At 34.0% G+C, this 22,328-nt stretch overlaps 3 protein-coding genes, 1 non-coding gene and 1 pseudogene across 4 annotated transcripts; 3 read left to right on the forward strand and 2 right to left on the reverse strand.

Annotated features, from left to right (window-relative positions):
* The first annotated feature begins 788 nt into the window (after nt 1–788).
* On the forward strand, nt 789–3,275 carry LOC111911995 (cell division control protein 6 homolog B-like; annotated as a pseudogene).
* A 2,107-nt stretch (nt 3,276–5,382) lies between these two features.
* On the forward strand, nt 5,383–9,092 carry LOC111912016 (receptor-like protein 7). Its single transcript, XM_023907776.3, has 2 exons — nt 5,383–8,337; nt 8,829–9,092. Exons 1-2 carry the CDS (start codon nt 5,424–5,426, stop codon nt 8,837–8,839), a joined length of 2,925 nt encoding a protein of 974 aa, XP_023763544.1. The 5' UTR covers nt 5,383–5,423; the 3' UTR covers nt 8,840–9,092.
* Nucleotides 9,093–9,802: 710 nt separating this feature from the next.
* LOC111912017 (glycosyltransferase BC10) lies at nt 9,803–12,917 on the reverse strand. Its single transcript, XM_023907777.3, has 10 exons — nt 12,291–12,917; nt 11,716–11,832; nt 11,545–11,645; nt 11,383–11,454; nt 11,214–11,298; nt 11,025–11,105; nt 10,881–10,922; nt 10,711–10,770; nt 10,305–10,451; nt 9,803–10,167 (listed from the first exon to the last, which is right to left on the reverse strand). Exons 1-10 carry the CDS (start codon nt 12,555–12,557, stop codon nt 10,003–10,005), a joined length of 1,137 nt encoding a protein of 378 aa, XP_023763545.1. The 5' UTR covers nt 12,558–12,917; the 3' UTR covers nt 9,803–10,002.
* A 328-nt stretch (nt 12,918–13,245) lies between these two features.
* On the reverse strand, nt 13,246–15,098 carry LOC111912019 (uncharacterized). Its single transcript, XM_023907778.3, has 5 exons — nt 14,674–15,098; nt 14,049–14,205; nt 13,858–13,908; nt 13,679–13,771; nt 13,246–13,466 (listed from the first exon to the last, which is right to left on the reverse strand). Exons 1-5 carry the CDS (start codon nt 14,838–14,840, stop codon nt 13,407–13,409), a joined length of 528 nt encoding a protein of 175 aa, XP_023763546.1. The 5' UTR covers nt 14,841–15,098; the 3' UTR covers nt 13,246–13,406.
* Nucleotides 15,099–22,087: 6,989 nt separating this feature from the next.
* Nucleotides 22,088–22,190, forward strand: LOC111912034 (U6 spliceosomal RNA). Its single transcript, XR_002857045.1, has one exon. It is a non-coding gene; the product is annotated as a U6 spliceosomal RNA (small nuclear RNA).
* Nucleotides 22,191–22,328: the final 138 nt, after the last annotated feature.

A 22,328-nucleotide genomic window follows, 5' to 3' on the forward strand; every position in this document is an offset into this window, starting at 1 on the left:
TATATTCTCTTGTGTGCCACAACCTTCAGTCGTACCTTCTCACGTCGACCACCCTTCCCACCACCACCATCCCCTTCGGTCTAAGAAAACCGACCAGCCACAACCAATCTCCTACCGGAGGCACTCTCTTTCTCTTTCGCTCCCGAAAAAACGACCACTATTTTGTGTCTTCCGCCCTTGTCACAGTTATATTTCAAAGTTTTGTTCTTATTTTTTCAACTAAGACGTCTCTATTTCTTCCTCTATTTTTTACACCACCGTCTGTTTTTTAACTACTGGACACAAATTAATCTGTGGATTTCTTCTGTCTGGCGTTGTGTGTGGGTGGAGTGCTAAGTAGAATATTGAATTAGGTAAAGCAATACAGACTTAGAGGGGTATGTATCGATGTTTTTGTTCCTTCTGATTATATCTACCCAAAAGCTTTCATAACAAAGTAAGCTTTGTGAGTAAGCAGGGTTGTATGTTTTAAATTTGTTATAATTTTTGTGAACTTTATGTCTCTGTTATATAATTTTTTAGATGTATGTTTTGAAGATTTGTCATAGTCAGGGTATAAAGAAGTTATGAGTTATAAGATGAGGAAGAAATGTTAACTACAAGATGATCATGTTCTTCAAGGTCAATATTATTATTTTGTAGCAAGTTTGGTGCATTAGGTTTCACATTGCTTTTCTTTTGACTGGTGTTGGTTTTATAAAATCCCACATTTTTAGGGTTAAATACTTAAAACAAATTATTGTTTATGCTTTCAGAGAATTGATTTAAGAATGTATATATTGCAATCAATGGGCAATTTAGTAAGGGCAAAGGTAGGTCCTAGGACCTACCTAATTTTTCAATTTTATTACAATGTATATAGTAGAAAAATTAGGAACTACCTTAGAAAAAATACAAGACCCACCTTGAATTTGTTTTTTTTAATGTCTTAAAAACAAGTTTAAAAAGGGAAAAAAAATAAGTTATTAGAGGCACCAATGGCGGCCCACTAGGAATTGTATTGTAGAATGCTAGTTGTCTTTGTGATACTTTCACGAAAGACCATGGGGGTGGTCCATGGCCCTCGTATGTAAGACTAAGATTTGGCCCTCGGATTACAAGGAAAGACTAGTAGGGTAGTCCATGGCACTTGTATGTAAGAACGGGATATGGTCCTCGACATTACAAATATTATGTTATCGGGTTGAAACATACCACAAGGCGGGGGCCATAGTTGTTTTTTTCGGTTGAAATATTATGTCACCTGCCAAGCTTCCGCCTATGTTGTCGGAGTAGCCGGATGGTTTCCTGGATAAACCGATCTGGAATCCAACAGGTTATCTCGATTTTCTTTTCATAGTGGAATTACCTAATGTGTGACCAGATCTATGAAATTCGTGTTCATTGGTGCGCATATTCTGAATTAAGTTGTTTTATTATGTAGATTCTAAGGAATTAAGTGCGGTCAAGGAAGCTTTACATGTATCCACAATGCCATCTGTGCTAGTATGCAGAGAGGACGAACAGAAACGGATAATGGAGTTCTGTAAACAATGCATTGAGCAAGAGAAGGCCGGGAGCTTGTACGTTTGTGGATGCCCAGGGACTGGAAAATCGCTTTCCATGGAAAACGTGAAGAAGACTCTGGCTGTTTGGGCTAAAGAGGTAATCGCCACATGCTTGATTGTTCATTTTGTAATCCCAGTAGAACTAATGCATTTACATAATAACTCACACCATCTAAAAGATGAAGATTATAACGAGTGGAATCATGTATTGTTTCCAGACAGGAGGTCAATTCCCAGACATTTTAGGCATAAACTGTACTTCTCTCTCAACTACTTTAGAAATTTTCAACAAGGTAAAACCTTATCAATACATTGATATGAATTGGCTCATATGCAACCAACTTAGTGCTTACGAGCTAATGCCTTTGGCAGATACTTGGAAAGAGTCAACCACATAAGAAGGTCAACAACTGTTCTACACCCTTAAGACAAATTCAACAATTATATTCTCAAAAGCAACAGTCATCTGGCACAAAAATGATGTAAGATGTATATGCCTTTTTTAGCTACATTTGAAAAATCCATCCAATTATAGCAATGTGAATAGTTATTGATAAATGATTTGTTAATAGATTGGTTATTGCTGATTAATTGGATTACTTGATTACAAAGGACCAGGTGGTGCTCCATGATCTATTTATGTAAACAACATTGCCCTTTTCAAAAATTATATTGATAGTTATGATTTGACATGGTGTTTTTCAGTTTAATGTGTTCTTGATTTATCTATGTTTCTCATATTGGATCTTGTTTTACAGGTATAGCTAATGTAATTGACTAAGCAGACCGTTTCCTTCCAAAACTACAATATCTAAATTATGAGTTACAATCTCTAAACTAGGTTGCTATTTATTGAATTTAGCCAGATAGGTATATGCTATTTTTTGGATTTTTGTTAATGGATGTTTTCTGTAATTGTTTCTACTAGGCAAACCAATGGTTTTGTCTTTTCGAGCATACACCATGGATCAAATCATCATGATTCTCAAACAACGACTAATGGTAAATATTCTTTATTAATCTTTTTAGCACTCTTAATTTTAATTTATTTTTTTTTGTTTTAAGTTACTTAATTTTCTAGAAAATGTTTATATTTTGATGAATGTCTTGTTTCATCAGGCACTTCTTTACACTATTTTCCAGCCACAAGCACTGGAACTTTGTGCAAGGGTGAGTATCTTGTACACCACATTATTATATATATTTTCCTTCTAATTTTAATGTCAAAATTACTTAACTTAAATATTGATTGGCAGAAAGTTGCAGATTCATCTGGAGATATGAGGAAAGCTCTTGGTATCCGCAGGTTGGCATATTCTCCATTTTTTTTAAATTGTTTTATTGCCTAAAAAGTCTCTCAAGGTTTCATATATTTGGATTAAACTCACGCTTTTATCCTTGGTTTTCAGAGGTGCAATTGAGAGGCTGGAAACAGAGCTTAGAGAATCTACTTCCACTTCAAATCTATCCTCCATGGTAAACATTTCTTCTATTTTCGAACATTGAACTTGAAATGGAACAATTAACTTTAGACTCGGAAATATTGGTTTCAATCTCACTACCAAAGTATTTTCGTTTTTTTCTTTTTTTTTTTTTTTTTTTTACTTCTTCATATGCAATTTGAATATATGTTGCTGATATTTGTTAATTTTTTATTGGCCAAGTCAATAGAAAATCTTAAAAGTTTATTAATTTACTGCATATCGATAATTATAGGCTCTTTCATAGAAAAATGATGTTGACACAATAAAACTATAGAAAATATCCAGAAAATAGCATTGTAGTCTATAAAAATATGATTTTTAACATTTTTTACAAACAAAAGTACAATGTTTTGAAAGTGTGAGTATGTTTTGTTTGGGAAAATTTGTATCGTTGTTGACAGATTTTTAAAGACTGTTTTTGCCCCGATTTGATTAAAATAGTTATTAAATGTGATATGTGCAAAATGTGGGTTAAAAAGAACAAAAAATGTTATTTTTCGTCTTTATTTTCGATAAAGGGCATTTTGGTCATTTTATAGAAAAATGAAATTTACCAATAAAACTTTTGAAAATATACACAAAAAAGCATTCTACTTTATAAAAATATAATTTTTTTAACATTTTTTACAAACGAAAGTACTATGTTTGTTGTGTGACTATGTGTTCCCAAAAAAAATATTGCAACAAATCTGACCATTTTGCCCCTGCTCATAAAATATTGGTTTCAATCTGAATTTCATTCCAACGTCATATTTTCTTAAGAACATGTTTTCGAGAATAGTATACAAGAAAAGGTTATTAAGAAATCTGACTTTCATTCCAATGACATATTTTTTTAAGAACTGTTTTGCCCCGATTTGATTAAAAAATTATTAAATGTGATATGTGCAAATGGTTGCTTAAAAAGAAAAGAAAAGGTTATTTTTTGTTTTTATTTTGGATAAAGGGCATTTTGGTCTATTTATAGAAAAATCAAATTTGACATATTTTTTAAGAACTCTATCCATATGTTTTGATTACAGTTGTGGGATCTGTTGATGAACGTTTTTATTATAGCAACTTATTTTCAAACTTGAAACCATTTACAACAAAGAAGTTTTATGTGATTAACAAGGTACAATCAATAACTTATTATTTTATAATTTCTTCAAATATGTATCTTAGATACTCATTTGATGTTTAATGCATGACTAGCAGATGAAGCAACATGATTGCAGATTGATGTAGTTTATATATCGGACATGTTATAATGTACAAAACTACACGATTACAGATTGTTGTTATTATATATATATATATATATATATATATATATATATATATATATATATATATATATATATATATATATATATATATATATATATATATATATATATATATATTGTAAAATTAAGTATGAACTATTAGATGAAATTCTAAATGTAGACTCAACTTCTGTCGTATTGTATGACTATGCACCTACCAAGAAATTATCCGTTGAAATGAACTATTCGACACAACATAGTTTACTAAATGGCCGCAATTAATAGCTCACGTCTAAAGGAAACTAATCATCACTAATAAAACTATCTTCCAAAAGAAACTTTTTGTCACCCGCGCTTAGCACGGGTAAACGGCTAGTTGACTCTAAAAAAGATTTTAGTGCATACGATAAAAACAACCGACGATTACAAGTTTGAAATTTCTATAAGCCACCAAAGAAGTTGAGACACATAGTGGGGCATTAGGTCCACACGGATTGTAGAATTTTATATAAACTTTTCGATTATATATTTTATTTTTACAATGTTAATTTTATAACTTTATTAATTCCAGTATATCAATTTAATTATTTTAAATAAGTAAAAAAGTTACATATTACTTTAAACAAGTTACAACATTAATTTTTTGTTACACGTTCAAAATAATGCAATTATTGAATACTATCGACTTTAATTCTATTTTTATTTTAAAAAAAAAAAAGTAAAGATGTTTAGTTATTTAATCGTTGAGTCCATATATATATATATATATATATATATATATATATATATATATATATATATATATATATATATATATATATATATATATATATATATATATATATATATATATAATCTTTTTTATCATATTTTTAAATGTGTTATTGATTTATTGATGCTTCAAATAAAATATTGGATTTTTGCATTTGTATGGTTAGGGCCACTAGACTTTTTCAGTTGACTTGTGGAATGTCGATGGATAGCATAGAAATATCTAACTGGTGAGAATGTTGACTTATTTCAGTGTATGAATTATATGAATATAACATAGCTAATTTATTTTATACAATTAACAAAAATGGTCTATATAAAGAACATTACAAGTTCACAAACAAATAAAATACATATCAACCCTTTTTTCTTTCATGGCTCCATACTCGAATCACTTCAACATGTTGCAAATCATCTCCCTTCTATATATTTTAATCACAGTCTCATGTGCTAGATCATCTCTAAGCCATGATGAAGAGTGTTCAGCCTTGTTTCAGTTTAAGCAAAGCATGATTCATCAAGATGATGAAGCACTTTGTAGTGCTAGTTGGTTTCAAACTTTCCACTCATGGAAGCCCACAAGCAATGCATCGATTGTTGGTTTTGATTGTTGTTCATGGCATGGGGTGGAGTGTAGAAACGGTGATGCATATGGTCATGTGATCGGCCTTGACTTGAGCGAAAGCTTTCTTTGTGGGCATATCAACTCTAACACCACCATCTTCAACCTTGTTCATCTTCAAAGCCTCAACCTTGCCATGAACAACTTTCATGAATCTCAAATCCCATCCGAGATTGCTCGTCTAAAGCAATTAAGAAGCCTAAACCTCTCTTATTGTGGGTTTAGTGGCCAAATCCCAATTGAAATCTCACAAATGATGCACTTGTCATCTTTAGATTTGTCAAGGAATCCACTAGAACTTCACACTCCTAGCATGGAGAACCTAATGCAAAACTTAACACGACTTGAAGAGCTCGATCTCTCACTCGTTGACATTAGTTCTTCCATACCCCACTTTTTGGTCAACTTTTCTTCTTTGAGGTTACTTAGGCTATATAATTGTTCGCTTCGAAATGAATTCCCTATAGCCATATTCGAGTTGCCAAAGTTGAAAATTCTTAACGTGGCACTTAATCCCAACCTCATTGGTTATCTTCCTGAATTTCGCAACAACAACTTACTCGACTTACGACTTTCTAGATGTTCATTCTCAGGGCGTATTCCACGTTCGCTCTCTAACTTGACACAACTCACTTTCTTGACTCTTGGTGGCAATAAGTTCACAGGATTTATTCCTTCATTGGTAGGTCTTTCAGAACTTAATGCTTTAGAACTTAATGGTAATAACTTTGAGAAAGGACAATTACCCGATTGGCTTGGAAAACTCACTAAGCTTAATCAGTTGTATTTGTCTGATAACAACTTAAACGGTGAAATCCCATCTTTTCTTGCAAACTTAACTAAACTTAGTGTTCTTTCATTGGGATTGAATTCTCTTAATGGTCATATACCATCCTCGTTTTTCAACCTCACCCAATTAACAATGTTAGACCTTCAAGGTAATCACTTGCAAGGACCAATTTCAAGTTCATTTTCCAAGTTTAGAGGTCTTCGAGTGCTTCGTCTAAATTATAACAGTTTTATTGGTAGGGTAGACTTAGACATATTCTTAGGACTCAACAAACTCGAAGTTCTTATGTTAGGTGATAACAAGATATCATTAGTGCCTAGTGATAACTACACCATTAGCACCTTACCACAAATGAAAGACTTACAATTATCTTCATGTAACTTAAAGATATTTCCTAGCTTTTTGCGCCACCAAAATAGAATGAGGACATTAATTTTAGATCGTAACAAAATTGAGGGTAGGGTGCCAATATGGATCTGGAATAACAGCCAAGAAACATTACAAATGATTGACCTTTCATTCAACTCCATCACTGGTTTTCATAAGCATCCTAATTTTCTCACTTGGGAATATTTGGAAGGATTTATCATCCGGAATAATCATGTCCAAGGACAAATACCAATTCCACCACAAACCATAGTTTTTTATGATGTTTCAAATAATAATATGAGTGGAGAAATACCATCATTGCTATGTGAAATGAAATCTCTTCGACAGTTAGATCTGTCTTCTAACAACATGAGTGGAACTCTTCCTTCATGTTTCGATAGCTTAAGCAATTCGTTGGTGGATTTGAATCTAAGAGGAAATAAGTTTCATGGGACAATGATGGATGCGTTTATGCATGGAAGCATGTTGGAAAGTATTGATTTGAGCGAAAATAGATTTATGGGTCAACTGCCAAGATCGTTGACAAATTGTACAAATTTAGAGGTTCTCTCTCTCGGAGATAACTCTTTTCATGGCGACTTTCCTTTTTGGTTGGGAACTCTTTCCAACTTACAAGTTCTAGTTTTACGTTCCAACAAGTTTTATGGTCCCATTCAAGGTTCGACAAGTGTTTCCTCACAATTCTCTAACTTACGAATCATTGACCTCTCGAACAATAACTTTAGTGGTGAATTGGACCAAAGCTACTTCCGAACTTGGAATGCCATGAAATCGGTATATGTTGGAGAATCATCGGCTCTAGGAATAGGGATGAACTTCGAAGCGGGGTATTCAAAATCATCATACTCGATGACATTAATACACAAAGGTGTCAGAACAAATTACGAAAAGATTTTAACCATATTCATGGCTATTGATCTCTCTTGTAACCATTTTGAAGGAGAAATTCCACTATCACTCCAAGACCTCCGAGGGCTTGAATCACTTAATCTTTCCAACAACCATTTTTCTGGAGGCGTCTTGCCATCGTTGGGGTACCTAAAGAATCTTGAATCTTTGGATCTTTCTCGAAACAAGCTACTTGGAGAAATTCCTCAACAGTTGGTGGAACTCGGCTTCCTTTCCATTTTCAACGTGTCATTCAACAATCTTGAGGGGCGCATACCCCATGGAAAACAGTTTGATACATTTGAGAACAACTCCTACATGGGGAACTCTCGATTGTGTGGACAACCATTATCCAAAGAATGTCAAGATTCAAAGGCGTCACAACTTCCACCAACAACAAGAGATACGTATGAGTCAGAGTTTGAGTCTCTCCTCCCAAACGAAAGAATTGATTGGATTATTGTATTTTGTGGAGTTGGAAGTGGGCTTGTTGTTGGTGTTGTGATTGGGAATTTTCTGTATACAAGGTATAGTCATCGGTTCACAAAGAGGAAGGAAATATGGGTAAGACCACTTCGTAACACGAGGAGAAACCAAGGTACAATAATTTGTTAAATTATCTTAAAACTTTGTAGCAATTGTTACAATATATTGTTGAGATTAATTGTAATATATATGTTTCTCAACTTTGTCTTATTAAGAATTACTTTTAATTTTTTTTATCATTTACCAAAACATTATTAAATTATATATAAAGCAAAATACGCATTTTAGCAAAGAAGATATTATATTCATATTTTAAATTTAAAATACTAAAGAAATACTGTATATTTTTTCTTTTTACTTGGATATGTAATGAGTCCAGTTATGTTATGTGATGTTGGTCTATATTTTCAACATGTTGTTTGTTTACGATACATTTATCATGATGTTAATGAAGGCATGTTTGTATATAGACATATATGTTTAAAGTAATTTGTATGTAATCCATATTTTAACCATATTTTCTGAAGTACACGTTTTATGACTGTGGATGTGGTATTTTCTATAGATAATCATAAACCTTACCTAATTAGCATGTATCTGCAGGAGTGTCATAAGCTTCAAGTTGGAAGGCCAAGGAGAAGGTGCATAAGGTCTGGTCTTCAAGGGATTTTAGCAAGTATCATGTGTCTTATAAGTTTAAGATTATGTTGATTTCAATTGTATTTCTATGAGTTAAAAGTTCATTGTAATTTGTAAGATATTTAGTATCACTTAGAAGTGTATCCTTGATACATAAAAGGCATGTTTGTTTTAAAATATGATATATATTGTAAACTCGGACTATATTCCCGAGGATTTCAATTTCAATGTCATGAAGGTGTTTCTTTCACGCTTTTAAACAATTTCATGATTCACAAACATCAATTTTCTACATGAAATCAACAATAACCCATATGATATGACAAGCAACTCCCAAAAATATGATCTCATTTGGGTAGATTATGGTTACTCGATTCAAGTGTGGTATCCGCTGCCTAACACCTCCATTCATGATTTATTGATCATCGAATTGCTTAGATTAACTTGAACATCCATAACCATAAACAGTTTGCAATTGTCCTTTTTAAAAAAGTAGTATATCATATCAATGTATTGCCCGAGTTGATCGAGAAACGCTCGAATTGACAAAATTAGGTCAAAAAACGCTATCTCAAGATAACTTTCTTCTAAGTTATTTATATGTCTTGATTTAACTTATAGATTCCAATATAAAATCATTTTACAAACATCAATTTAACACACCGTTAACAAATTTTACAACGATATTCAACATACCTTCAGTAATGAGACTTCGACTTTAAACCAGACTTACATCCTGTTCTCGAGTTCAACTTAACTAGGGAAAAGAAGGGGAATGGATGTACATGAGAAGAAAGTAAAAGAATTTGATATTCTTGAGTTTTATTAACTTATAGAAATTGAAGAAAGTGAAGATAAATGAAATAATCATTTTCCCTACTTTTTTTTCAAGTATATTATCAATTTCAACAGAAACTCTCCAAACACAAACCAAGTCATTATAAGAAGCCAACAATTTAAACATGAATCTCACGGATATCTCGTTAAGGTTAAATTGGTAATTTGACCATGTCCAACAAAGGGTAATATAGTCATTTGATGAAACAAATATTACATAACTCCCAATTTGCACAAAAACACAAATCGCCTCCATATGTACATCAGCTCAGTATACATCCATCCATCCGATACTACAAGTCTACGTGGGGTCCAGGAACAATGTTTTGGGGTCATACGGGCCCACCAGCCCATTTGTCAAAACACGCATGGCGGCCCCACGTGAAAACTTCCTTGCAAATAAGTAACAAGGACCACCACACCATTCCGTCCGGTTCTCAGACTTGAAATAAACACGGTCAATATCCTACAGTACAAGAAACAACAACTTACTTTCATTTATTTGGATCATATTGTTATAATTTAATTGGGTAGGTTTTTTCAAGCAAAACAAATTAATGAAAAAGTAGATTTGCTATTTCTTGCATTTAATTAATTTATTACCTTGATAGCTTGGATATTTTTTTGGCTAGCACTTGTGTAACCAAATGTTACAGGGTGCCAGGCTAATGTATTCATTGTTTCTGTTGATTGGTTCCATAAAGAATACGTTAATGTTCTTCTCACCAATTCACCTTCAATCCCCCGCATCTTTATTACAAAATTGAGAAAGATAACTGTTAGATTTAGCAAGGGTAAAATGGTCATTTACTTAATGAGCATCAAAAGCATGACTAGTTAAGGTGTTGTTTCTTTTTTACGTAATGGATACAAAAAGCATCTCTTTTTAAGGTTTTGCTCATCTAACCATAATTTATTTGGCAAGGGTAAAATGGTCATTTACTCTTTCATAGGTGTGCATGATGAAACAATTGTATAGAATCACTAAGATTTCAAGATTTTGCTTTACCTCAAGTAAGGTGGGAACATAATGTTCATCTGGGATGCAATTGTGTTGCTGTTGCTCTTTCTTCAATATAATAATAATAAGAAAATAATATAAGAATTAAGAAATAGTAGATGTTAAAAAGTAAAATAATAACATGAAAGCCTAAAAAATAGTAATCATTGTACACTTACAAGAGACTCGTTTCCTTTGCTCAAGTCTAAAAGTGGTCGCCTCTATTTTTTTTACAGAAAAAAAAAATATATAAGAAGGGTATTTACGTCTTTTGCACAAAAAAAGAGAACCTCAAAGGTAACTTAATCTTAATCAATCTTTACCTTGCAGTGTTTGTTAAAGATTGGGAAAACAACATGATCATAAGCAACAACCTCTGCGTGTCTTCTAACCAATGTAATCCACTGAAATCATGTGATTATTTAAAGTTAACTACAGCTGAAAGCCTGAAACTAATAATATAATGATTTACACGAATAAACCTAAGAAAAGGTTAAAATTACGAAAATGACCTGGGATCCTTTACGCCATTTGTCTTCAGGTATGTCAGGGGACATTTCTGGATTATAACGTTTTTCTGTGGCATCATCAATAAAGCTGAATAAAAATAGAAGAATACTCAACTTCAGTTGGTCAAAAAGTCAAATGAAATCAAAAGATGCCAAAGTAAATAGTAAATACCTGTCCACAAAGCTTCTTGGAGATGACATTATATATTTGTATATATAACTGAAATTATATAGTGGGACACAACTGCAAAGAAAAGGGACTTCAGATACTATAAGTGTTCTTCATCAAATATAAAGAGAATCAGACTTTAACATTTGAACAGGTGAAAGAAACCTGTCAGAGAGGAGTATGAATATCTGATTATTAGTATCTTCAAGGGCTGCTTTGAATAATAGCTTCTCTGCTTCAATCATTGTTGGTTTACCCCAACCCACCTGTACAAATAATGTATTTGATTATTTGATAATGTTGACATGAAAGCTTAACATAAATCTGATTAGTTACCTCAACACTGTTTTTCAACTGTCGATTGTAGAAGAAGGCTGATCTGGTAACCGATTCATCAAACACAAAACCAGGCTTCGAGTGTATGTAAATGGTGAAATTTTCAGGATCTGCATTCTGTAAGCTCATCAACTTTAAATGTTCGATTATGTGTCTCGAAACAATTTTGTAACTAGGGACATATACATATATATGAAGTTCACATGGTTTGCAGACACAAAAATTAGGGTAAAAATCTGTAGAAAGCAAATCCCACAACAGTTATGCAGCCTGATCTATTAAATCTAATATACAACCAATGTTAAACATTAATCCTCTAGCATTGTGTGCAAGAAGACAATGATTGAGCTTATGAGTTCATATCATCAGCAGTAAGCTCAAAAATGTAGGGAAACATCTTAGACACTCAAAGTCCAGAAGATAAGTGTTTACTTATAGAATTTAGTCGTCAGTTGTCTGAACTATATAGTAAACCTAACAATCAATATGACGCAGAAGAGCATAAGCTGGAGTTAATTATAGATTCAAAACATCAAGCATAAAAGGTAATGTAAGAAAGTTAGAAACAAACGAACCTTAAAGAAGTTGTGCCATAGGAAATCAAGAGGAAGATTATCTCGAACAAGGAAAAGGAAAGCAATCTTCATCCGATAATCTTCGAGGCGAAACTCATCAAAACCGAATTCAGTAGATACAGACGACGACTGAAGCTTGAATTGCGAGAAGAGTCCGAAAAAGACGACGAAGCAAAACAGTACCAACAATGAGATCACAAACTTGGAAACAAACGGCGGAATCTGGCGTCTCGAAGCAACGGCAGCAAATCTCTTCTTTGCCGTCATTATCTCCCCGTAAAATCCACCTTCTCCTACAGCGACAAATGCGGAATCGATTGATAACCGATAGGAACGTTGAAATTAAAGACGGAAGTCGTTTGTGTGAGTGAAATGTAGGTGGAGAGTAAATTGATGGCAGGGTTTAGGTTTGGAGATTGAAAATGGATGGGAGAAAACGGCAGCGCCGACTGTGCGGCGGCGTCGCTACGGTGGCTTGAGTTTATCGACAGAATCGGACAGAAAGTAGGAGAGAATCGGTGGCACGTGAGCTGTTATCATGTTTCCTTCATTCAAATCATTTTTTGGTGAGTATAATCATCAATACACCCAACCGGTTGCTAGATACAAAAAAAAAAAAAAGGCAAAACCGATTCCAATATTCTTTTAAACAATTTATATACTATACATTGTTTGTAATGAAAATTTCTGATTTGTAAATTCGACACTATTTGTTTCTTATGAAATGTTTATCATTGGTTTTAACACTATTTGTCCTATCATTCTGAAAATTTCTAGAAAAATAAAAAGTTTCGTTGATGCTAACTTTTTTTTTTTTTAACAAAAACTTCATGTCCAAAAGTTACTTCAAATCAAAGCATACAATATAACCTATGATCTATTTTCACCAAACATGTCCTAAAACTTTTATAAATAAATAATTTAGGAAATTTGAGCACATTTTGCAAAAATCCTATGAAAAAGTCTTGAGAATCTGCCACTATCAAGTATTAACCAATACATTTTTTTTTTCTTTTACACCATAACAGTTTGATACACTTTACAAAGGGTAAAATTGACAATTCAAATAATAATATCTTTTTTTTTCAATATAATGAGAGCAATGAACGCTTTGCATTAATCAGATGTTTTCATCACGAATGCCACCATAACTCCTAACACAGCCCCTGCAACCACCTGTTTTAAACAAGTTCATCATTAGGTAACCCATCACCATATTTTTTATTTACTTTGATGACATGGATGCCAAGTCATGATTACATGGCTTATCTTTGCCATGTCATCCATTATTGACTCTTTTAAAAGTAGAATGTTGTAACAGAAAAAAAAAAGTAGGATGTTTTTTCTTGCAAATAGTCTTGATTATATGAGTTAGATGGAAGAGAAACCTGTAATGGAGTATGTCCAAGAGAATCACGAAGAGGTCTGGATGTGGATAAAGGGTGTTCAGGAGGAAATTCACAAACAATTTGGTTTAAAACCTGCAAAAGTTTAACAAAATAAGATTTCAAATTATAATTTATTATGATTTTTTTAATTTCTGATAAGAAATTAGTTAGAATTTTACTTCAGCTTGGCGTCCAGCATGGAGTCTGACTCCAGATGCATCATACATAACCTGAAAACATTTTCAATCGTATAATATAAATAACAAGAAATTGTACATAAAGAAACAGAAAAACAGGAGATAATCATCAGGGATTTTGATGATGAAGAAGAAGAAGAAGAAGAAGAAGAAGAAGAAGAAGAAGAACATACAATAAAAGCCAAGACAACAGCAATGGCAAATGTTGATGATTCAATTCCTTCATGTAGACCTATGGATACTGCAAGTGCCACCACAGTTGAAGAATGAGATGATGGCATTCCACCTGAGCCAACAATCTTTTTAGGATCCCATTTTCTTTCTTTATACCTGAGCTTCTAAGATTGACAAGTGAAGAGGTCAGTAAATGCATCAATGTTACTCATGTTCTTATTAGAGGTCAAATTGATTGGATGCCAAAAGTAAGGGTTTACAAGAACAGATATAGCATAACAGAAAAGAAAGTAAGGTGTTGTGTTTAGCATGTTTCTGAATCGAGCAAAATCCTCAAGGTTTGAATTTAGCTCTAGCAAATTGCAAATCGCAAATCAATTGCTAACTACATGATTTACCTATCTGTTTCTACACTAAGATCTGAGTTCAGCTGCATAAGAGAAACCATAAAAATTGCGAAAATTTGGGAGGTTAATGCTAGTTCAGATAAGATACTTCAGAAAAGTTGAAATGAAAAAATAATATGAAGTTCTGGAATTACATGAAGATCTAGTAGGAAAAGTAAAACAATTCAATACGTGTAAAGGAAGATAAAGGTTCCGAATCGATGGAGATCGAACTGACCAGGTGGTGATGACCTTGAGGAATTGGGCAATAGCAAAGGCAAGGAAGGCTGACAACAGTGGCACGCTGTAGGAGAGGGCCTGAGCTGAAGGTGAAGGTGTCGCTGCCGTCTCCGTCGCCTTGCTAGCGCGGTACGCCGCGTCGGCTATGGTGATCACTTCGTCCATTGATATTTTCAAATCGATTCACACTCGAGAAATTGCTCCAATTCTCCAACAGAGAGTTGTTGATAAAATCGAAAAATCAACGATCGAATAGAGTTTGAAATAGTTACGAATTCCGTGGAGGCGGCCGGACGGCGACGTTGACGGTGGTGCACTGGTCAAACAACGCCTGTTATCCAACGAAAAGGCCGTCTTCGGCTATGCCGTCCCCTCCCCGTCAATTATAAGATCCAAAGGTACTAGTTTTGATGCGTTGTGTACAAGTATGACAACGCAGAGTTCATGTAGTTTGATTGGTGGAATCTTTGTCCTTCTGTTATTAGGTCCATTATATTTGAATTTTAAACGTTACTTTATCTATTTATGTAAAATTTAAATAATTTAAATTGTATATTAAACAATATAAAAAAAAATAAGGTCGAAAGGTATACATACAACGAAGGAGTCAGTGGCATATGCGGCTAGGAACCACGATCGTGCACACCGTCTCAGTGTGTCATGGTCGTGTTGGCTACGACAACAGAGGCAGACGACCAATGAAATTTCGAGACTTGCATTCGACCATTCAACGGTCATCTTTTTGTAGTTTTTAATTTATATATATTTTTTACAAACTCAATACCTATATAAACACAATAAAACCCTCATATTTCATCAAATATTACATTCTCATTCTTTAAACCAAAAAGCGTAAGGATTTCTTTAAAATTTTTGACTCGGATGATGACAGAGAATTTATCTCGACCTTCTTCTACATTGTGCAACAATTTCACGATGAAGAAAGTTCAAATGTTGCACGTTCGTTCGAACGTCATTTCCGTGTAAATAAGGCTGTGTTTTTACTTATTAGTAATGCTTTAGAGGTTTGTTATGATTTTTTCAAACAAAAATTCGATGCTAGAGGAATAATGGGTTTTAGTAGTTTATAAAAATGTGGATGTGTTTAGGTATTTGTGATATGATATAACATTTGATGCATCCAACGAGTATTTGAAAGTATTTGAGAGAACCGCAATTACTTATGTAGATTGGTTTTGTACATGTGTGTATGAGGTTTTTCACCAACAATATTTGTGTAAACCTACTCCACGTGATATTAAGAGATTATATTCAACTCATGAACAAAGACATGGATTTTCGGGTATGCTTGGTAGTCTAGATTATACGTATGTGGCTTGGGAAAAATGTCCAACTGCATGGCGTGGTCTTCACTCGAGGAGATATATGTGAACCAAGTATAATCCTAGAAGTTGTTTGCATCTCAAAATTTTTGGATTTGGCATTCGTTTTTTGGAGTTGCGGGGCCTAACAACGCCATTAACGTTCTTGGTCAGTCTCCCATTTTCAACGATATTTAGACCGACAAAGCACCTGATATGTCGTTCATGGTGAACGGGCATTCGTACAAATACGGTTACTACCTTTGTGATGAGATATACCTAGATTATTCTACACTTATGAAGACATACTCGGTTCCTCAAAATGAAAATATAAAATTATTCACAAAAAGACAGGAATCAACAAGAAAGGACATCGAAAGGGCATTTAAAGTCCTTAGACATGACATATAGTAAAATATGCTACACGACTTTGGGATAAGGATATGATTAAACGAATGGTCCAAGCATGTATTATAATGCATAATATGATCGTCGAAGATTAAGGTCGAACGATTTGCATGTATGACCCGGATGACATAGTCATCCCGATTGAAGAGTTTACACCTGGAACGACTGAATTTTTAGCACGAGTTGTTGAAATTCATAACAGTGAAACGTATTTTAATCTTTATTGAATAAAAAACTAACTGCAATTTTAATTTTTGCATGATCTAACAACAACCATGTTCCATAAAAAATGAGATAGACTGCAATTTCTAGGTAAGTAATTAAAATTTAAATAAAAATACTCAAAATTTTATAACTTGGAACTTTCTTTATGCAAAAATTTAAATCATTGTTTTGGTAATAAAATTGAAATATATTTATATATAAATCATTTACAAAATTAATAAAACATGTTGATCAATTAACTAACACTATGCATGTTTGTTTTCGATTGTTGGAAAAATGTATTGAGATAAATTTATAAAAGTTCCGTTGTATAATAAAACCTAAAAACTAGAAAGAGAATTTTGTCTTAAACAATTGAGAAACTTCTGAATTCTAAAATATAGGTTGACTATGATGTAGTGTAGTACAACGAATGTGATACCATCACCTCATGTTCATCACCGGAGGAGGGGGTATCTTGGGGATTTCAAATAAAAAATTACTGAATTGAGTTATCTACATCTGTATTAGGTGTTGTTTGTTTTTTCTGAGGCAAAATGTCTGCAGTCTGCGGACCACATCTGTAGACCTCTGCAGTAGAAGGGGTGGACCAAACGTCTGCAGTCTGAAAAAAGAAGATTGTTTTTTTAACATCTGCGAGCTACTAAAATAAACTGAAATCTAAATAGACTAATTTTTTTAAACTTCAAAGTGATTTTTTAATATTTTTATGACTTTGTTATAAATAATTAACGAATCTATATCAACTTTTATGTATTATTGTATAAAAAATAAAAATAAAAATGGTATCAATTAACATATATATTTGATAAAAGCCAACTTTGGTTGCAAAGTTATAACTAAACATTATAATTAGTAATCAAAGAATTTGATACATAAATAGATGAAAATAAACTTCAATTTTTTTAATTAAATCCATTAAAAACGTACCCTGCATATTTTGTCGAGAAATTGACGATACTGTATTAAATAATGTTTTACAAAATTTGGCAAAAAAATATAAGAATATATTATGATTTTTTTTCATACTTATATAAAAAACTTCAACGATTATTATTTTAATAAATCTTTATTTATAAATTTGTCAAAAATATCATGTTTGTATTGTCGAACGTTTTTTTTAAGTTTTGTAATTTTTTTTTTCAAATTGTTTATTGTTAATAAAGTTGGAAAAAATATAAATTAAAAAAACTTAAAAAAATAAAAATATATATGTTTTTTTAGGCTAGAAGATGTCTGAAGATGTTAGAAGACTCTGGTCCACATCTGCGCCAAGAAGAGGGCGCGCAGACATTTTTAGCTCTGCAGTCTTCAAAAAACAAACTGTCTGTGAAGACTAATGTCTGCGCGTGGTCTGCGCGGTGCAGAGAAAAAAGATCACGTAGATCTGCAGACAAAAAACAAAAATACTACCTTAGTTTATTTTCTTATAAAATTATAATATACACTACAGTTTTCGTTTCATGAAAAAAAAACTTTATAGTTGCTTCAATTGAAGCTACTATATGGGTGATAGTAATACATCAATAGAAAATTAATAAATTTAAATGGTATTGAACATTTGGTTTTTGGAAATGTGAAGAATTATAATAATACATTAATAAATATATTGAACACCCTCGTACCAAACATAAAGATGTTTAGGCATACATGAGCTATGTATCAGTTATCCTGTTGATTATTATATCTTAAAGCCAATAAATTATTGATTACAAGTCTAATTTAAAACATCATAGATTTTTAATTCAAATGATGGGCTAATCCTTTATCTAAGAAAAGGAAGATATATTTTGTTATCGGTGAATGCAACCAATTTGAATTTTACCAATTCATAAAGTTTTGTTTCAATTTAGGGTCAAGAATCTGTCATTTGGTATATCATTTTTTATTTTGATAGAAAAATTAACAATCTTTTTTTTTCTAAAAAAGTTTCTCCCTCCCTCCCCCACAAGGTGTTACATGTTAGGATATATTTGTCATTCTTTCTATGGATCCATAGCACCCGTTAATAACATATACCAGTACTTCATGTTAAGTACTTGGTACTGGCTATGAGGATCAGTGGTTGGATGTAGTTTGAAACGTCCGAATCTACAAATCATTGGTCCATTAATCACAATAATATCAATCATACAAACTAACGTTGTGTTAAAAACAAATTTTATTATGCAACTCACGACTATAAATAAGAACTCAACCGATCATATTCATATTTCTTGATATAGGTAGGATTAGTTTTTTCTGGATTGCAACCCATGTAAGGAGGTTAGAAATGTTTTGCTTTGTTATTTATTTATCTTTATGGATTCACTTTTGATGAACTCATTTCTAACAACATAACTTTGTCAAAATCTTAACCAACACATATGTTATAATAATTTTTTAAAGACTACAAAATATTAACCTGAAACACTTTAAATCATGTCTATGCCATATAAAGTAAAAGTATTTTTTAGAAAGGTAGTCCAAAATGTCAATATCCGAATTACTTTAGTTCCATTAAGTAAAAAAAACGTCTAATGTGATTTTGATTTCATTTGAAACTAGCCATTTTGGAATTGTTGGCCATATTTGCAAACACGCAAAATGTTGATCATTTTTCTATATTCCAAAATTACATTTGGGTTATTTTTGTGGATATCCCCAATATATATCTCCCAAAGATAACCAATGCAAAGATGGTCATTACATGATTGTCGGAGTCCCACATAAACCTGCACCCATTCGTCATCTATAGTGAAAGCTTATAAAAAAACCCTAATCAACACTTACAATTGCGGTCGTTTCATCCGAGTTGGTCCAATTTTTTGTGGAACATTAACCAACAAAGATCATGGTTGTGTGTAGGATTCCTAGGGAAAAATGTAGGTTTTATGAGTGTTAAGGCTCTTGAAATACACAAACTATCACATGGACCAAGAAACCATGGGATAATGACTTAGGAGAGTAATTAGGTTTCTAGTTTGTCCGTATTAGGTCACTAAGGTTTTTTTTGTGCGTATTAGACCAATATGGTTGTTATTACCGTTTAGAAATAATCATTTTTATCGGTTTCTTCCTGTTTAACCGGTGAAAAGGACTATTTCTAAACGGTAATAACAATCATATTCGTCTAATACGCAAAAAAAAAAAAAAAAACCTTAGTGACCTAATACAGACAAACTGGAAACCTAATTACCCTCCTAAGTCATTAACCCTAATTTTAAAGACATTGAGAATATATGACCATCAACAGTAAACTAGTTCGTTTAGAACTCACGTTGTAACATCCCAAGTTCGGAACAAGAAGTGAAGGGTGCTAAGTGTAAATAAAGGAAGGGACTCGACGAGTAGGTACGCTTACTCGCCGAGTCGGAGCGGGTTTGGATCGCGAATTTAGTGACCAACTCGCCGAGTTGGTGCTGGAAGGAGAAAACCCTAATCTTAGGGTTTGCACCCTATTTAAAGGACCTTATGTCCTCTCCTCAGCCCCCTTATCGGCCAAAAGCTTCTATAAGCGATTCCACGCCCTAATTTGAGTAAGAGGAGGAAGAAAGTGAGCTTGGGGCCTTTGCAAGAGGAAGATTTGGAGGTTTCGACCACTAAGGAGATGGAGGATTCAACTCTTTGGTTGTGAGCATCAGTTGAAGGTAACAATCTGTCACTTTGCCTTTGTTGCTTCTAGATCTTTCCTTGGATGATGTTTTGGGGGCCATTTTGGCATGTTAAGGAGCTATTTCGAGTTAGAGGCTTAGATCTGAGGTTGCTACTTCAGATCTAGGCTTGTGATAGTCCATAATGTCATAAAGTTTCAATCATCGAGTTGTTGGCGAAGCCCCTTTGTCTAAAACCCAAGCCCTAGTGTGTTTTGAGCCTATATCTCCTTGGTTTCACGTAAAGTTTGCAACTTTATATGAGGGTTAGATTGTAGAAGGGTGGATCTATGGATTGGAGCCCCTGCATGGCTCGAAAAGCCTTTGAATGGATTGAGAACTGGAGAGACTCGGCAAGTCACATGGGTGTACTCGACGAGTTGTATGAACATGTGCATGGACACGACGAGTTAGAAGAACAACTCGGCGAGTCTGTTATTGGACTCGACGAGTCTGGTTGCAGAACCCAATCTCTTTTGGGTTAAAGCTTTGGATTAGTGAGTCGGTTGGCGACTCGGTGAGTTGGCAGGAAGGGACTCAGAGATCGTTGGACTCGACGAGTTAAGTTGTGATATGAGAGTTTCTGGGTATGGGAACTTGGGGAGTCGACGGGTTGACTCGGCGAGCAGAAGTCAACCAGGAAGGTTAACTTTGACTGAGGACTTTGACTTTGACCAAGAGTTAACCAGTTTGACTTCCAAGGGTATTTTGGTAATTTTGGGTATTTATGGAATTAGTTCTTTGGTAATGTTCTGTGGTGAAGTTCGTGTCGGTGGTCGGAGCAGCTTGGTCTTATCTCTTTAGTCGGCAATTGCAGGTGAGCTATCCTCGTTATATCGACAGGGTCTACGGCACCAAGGTCGGCCCTTTATCGTATGGAAATCCGGGTATTGTTTGTTATGTTATTGCTTTGCTAGATCTGCATCCTGGTATTTAGGATGACATTATGTTAGTGACTTGGTTAAGGTCAGTACCCAGTATATAGGGTAATGTTATGCTAGTGACCGGTTAGGTTGGAATCCTGGTTAAGATGTTGATATGCTATGTGATCTGTTAGACTGTTTGTCTGGTTAAGGATTTGTTATGTGGTTAATTGTTGTATGTGCACATGGTTGTTTGACGGGGGTTGGGTTGAGGCAGGTCCAACTTTGTGTTGTAGGCCAACATACCCAGGGCGGACCGGATATTCCGAAGGCCCAACGAGCGGTCCGGATAGGCTGAAGGCCCCAAGAGGGCGGACCAGACGTACCGAGGCTCGGAGAGTGGACCAGGCCGACTGAAGGCCCGGTGTGGGCAGACCAGTCATATTGTAGACTCAGAGAGTGGACCAGGTGGATTGAAGGTTCGGTGCGGGCGGACCAATCACACTGTAGACTCGATGTACATGGCTAAACTTGGAGGGTGGACCAGGTGGACTGAAGGCTCGGTGCGGGCGGACCAGTCAAACAGTAGACCCGATGTGCATGACTGTTCTATTTGTGACATGTTATGAGTATGTTTATGTGTGGTTGGTATTTTGGGGGTAACTCACTAAGCTTTCGGGCTTACAGTTCAGTGTATTGTTTCAGGTACTTCTGGAGATCGTGGCAAGGCGAAGGCGTGATCGTACCACTCCTCATGTTTTGTGATTTATGTGATATGGTTCTGGGGAATACTCTGATGTTTAAACTATTTTGAAAACAAGATGTATGAACTTAATGGTTTTTGAATGAGATAAAATGTTTTAATTTGGCTCAAATTTTGTGGTCGTTACACGCGTCGTCCCATATCGACCAGAAGAAGAACCTGCTACTCCTCTATATGGCGAAGCTCTTCATCTATAGTCGTCCCTTCGGGGAAATCCGATAAAATTGGAACGATACAGAGAAGATTAGCATGGCCCCTGCGCAAGGTTGACACACACAAATTGAGAAATGGTCTATTTTTTTTAAACCTTTCGTCGTCTTCTCTGAAACCCTAATTCCTTTTTCAAATGCTAATAGAGTTCAATTACAATTCTTACGTTTCATGCTTCATAAACTTCCATTTGTGTTGTATATAGTCTGTATGTGTTTGTTTATGTGCTG

Source organism: Lactuca sativa, chromosome 7 (assembly GCF_002870075.4).
Source record: "Lactuca sativa cultivar Salinas chromosome 7, Lsat_Salinas_v11, whole genome shotgun sequence".
NCBI classification, from domain to species: Eukaryota; Viridiplantae; Streptophyta; class Magnoliopsida; order Asterales; family Asteraceae; genus Lactuca; species Lactuca sativa.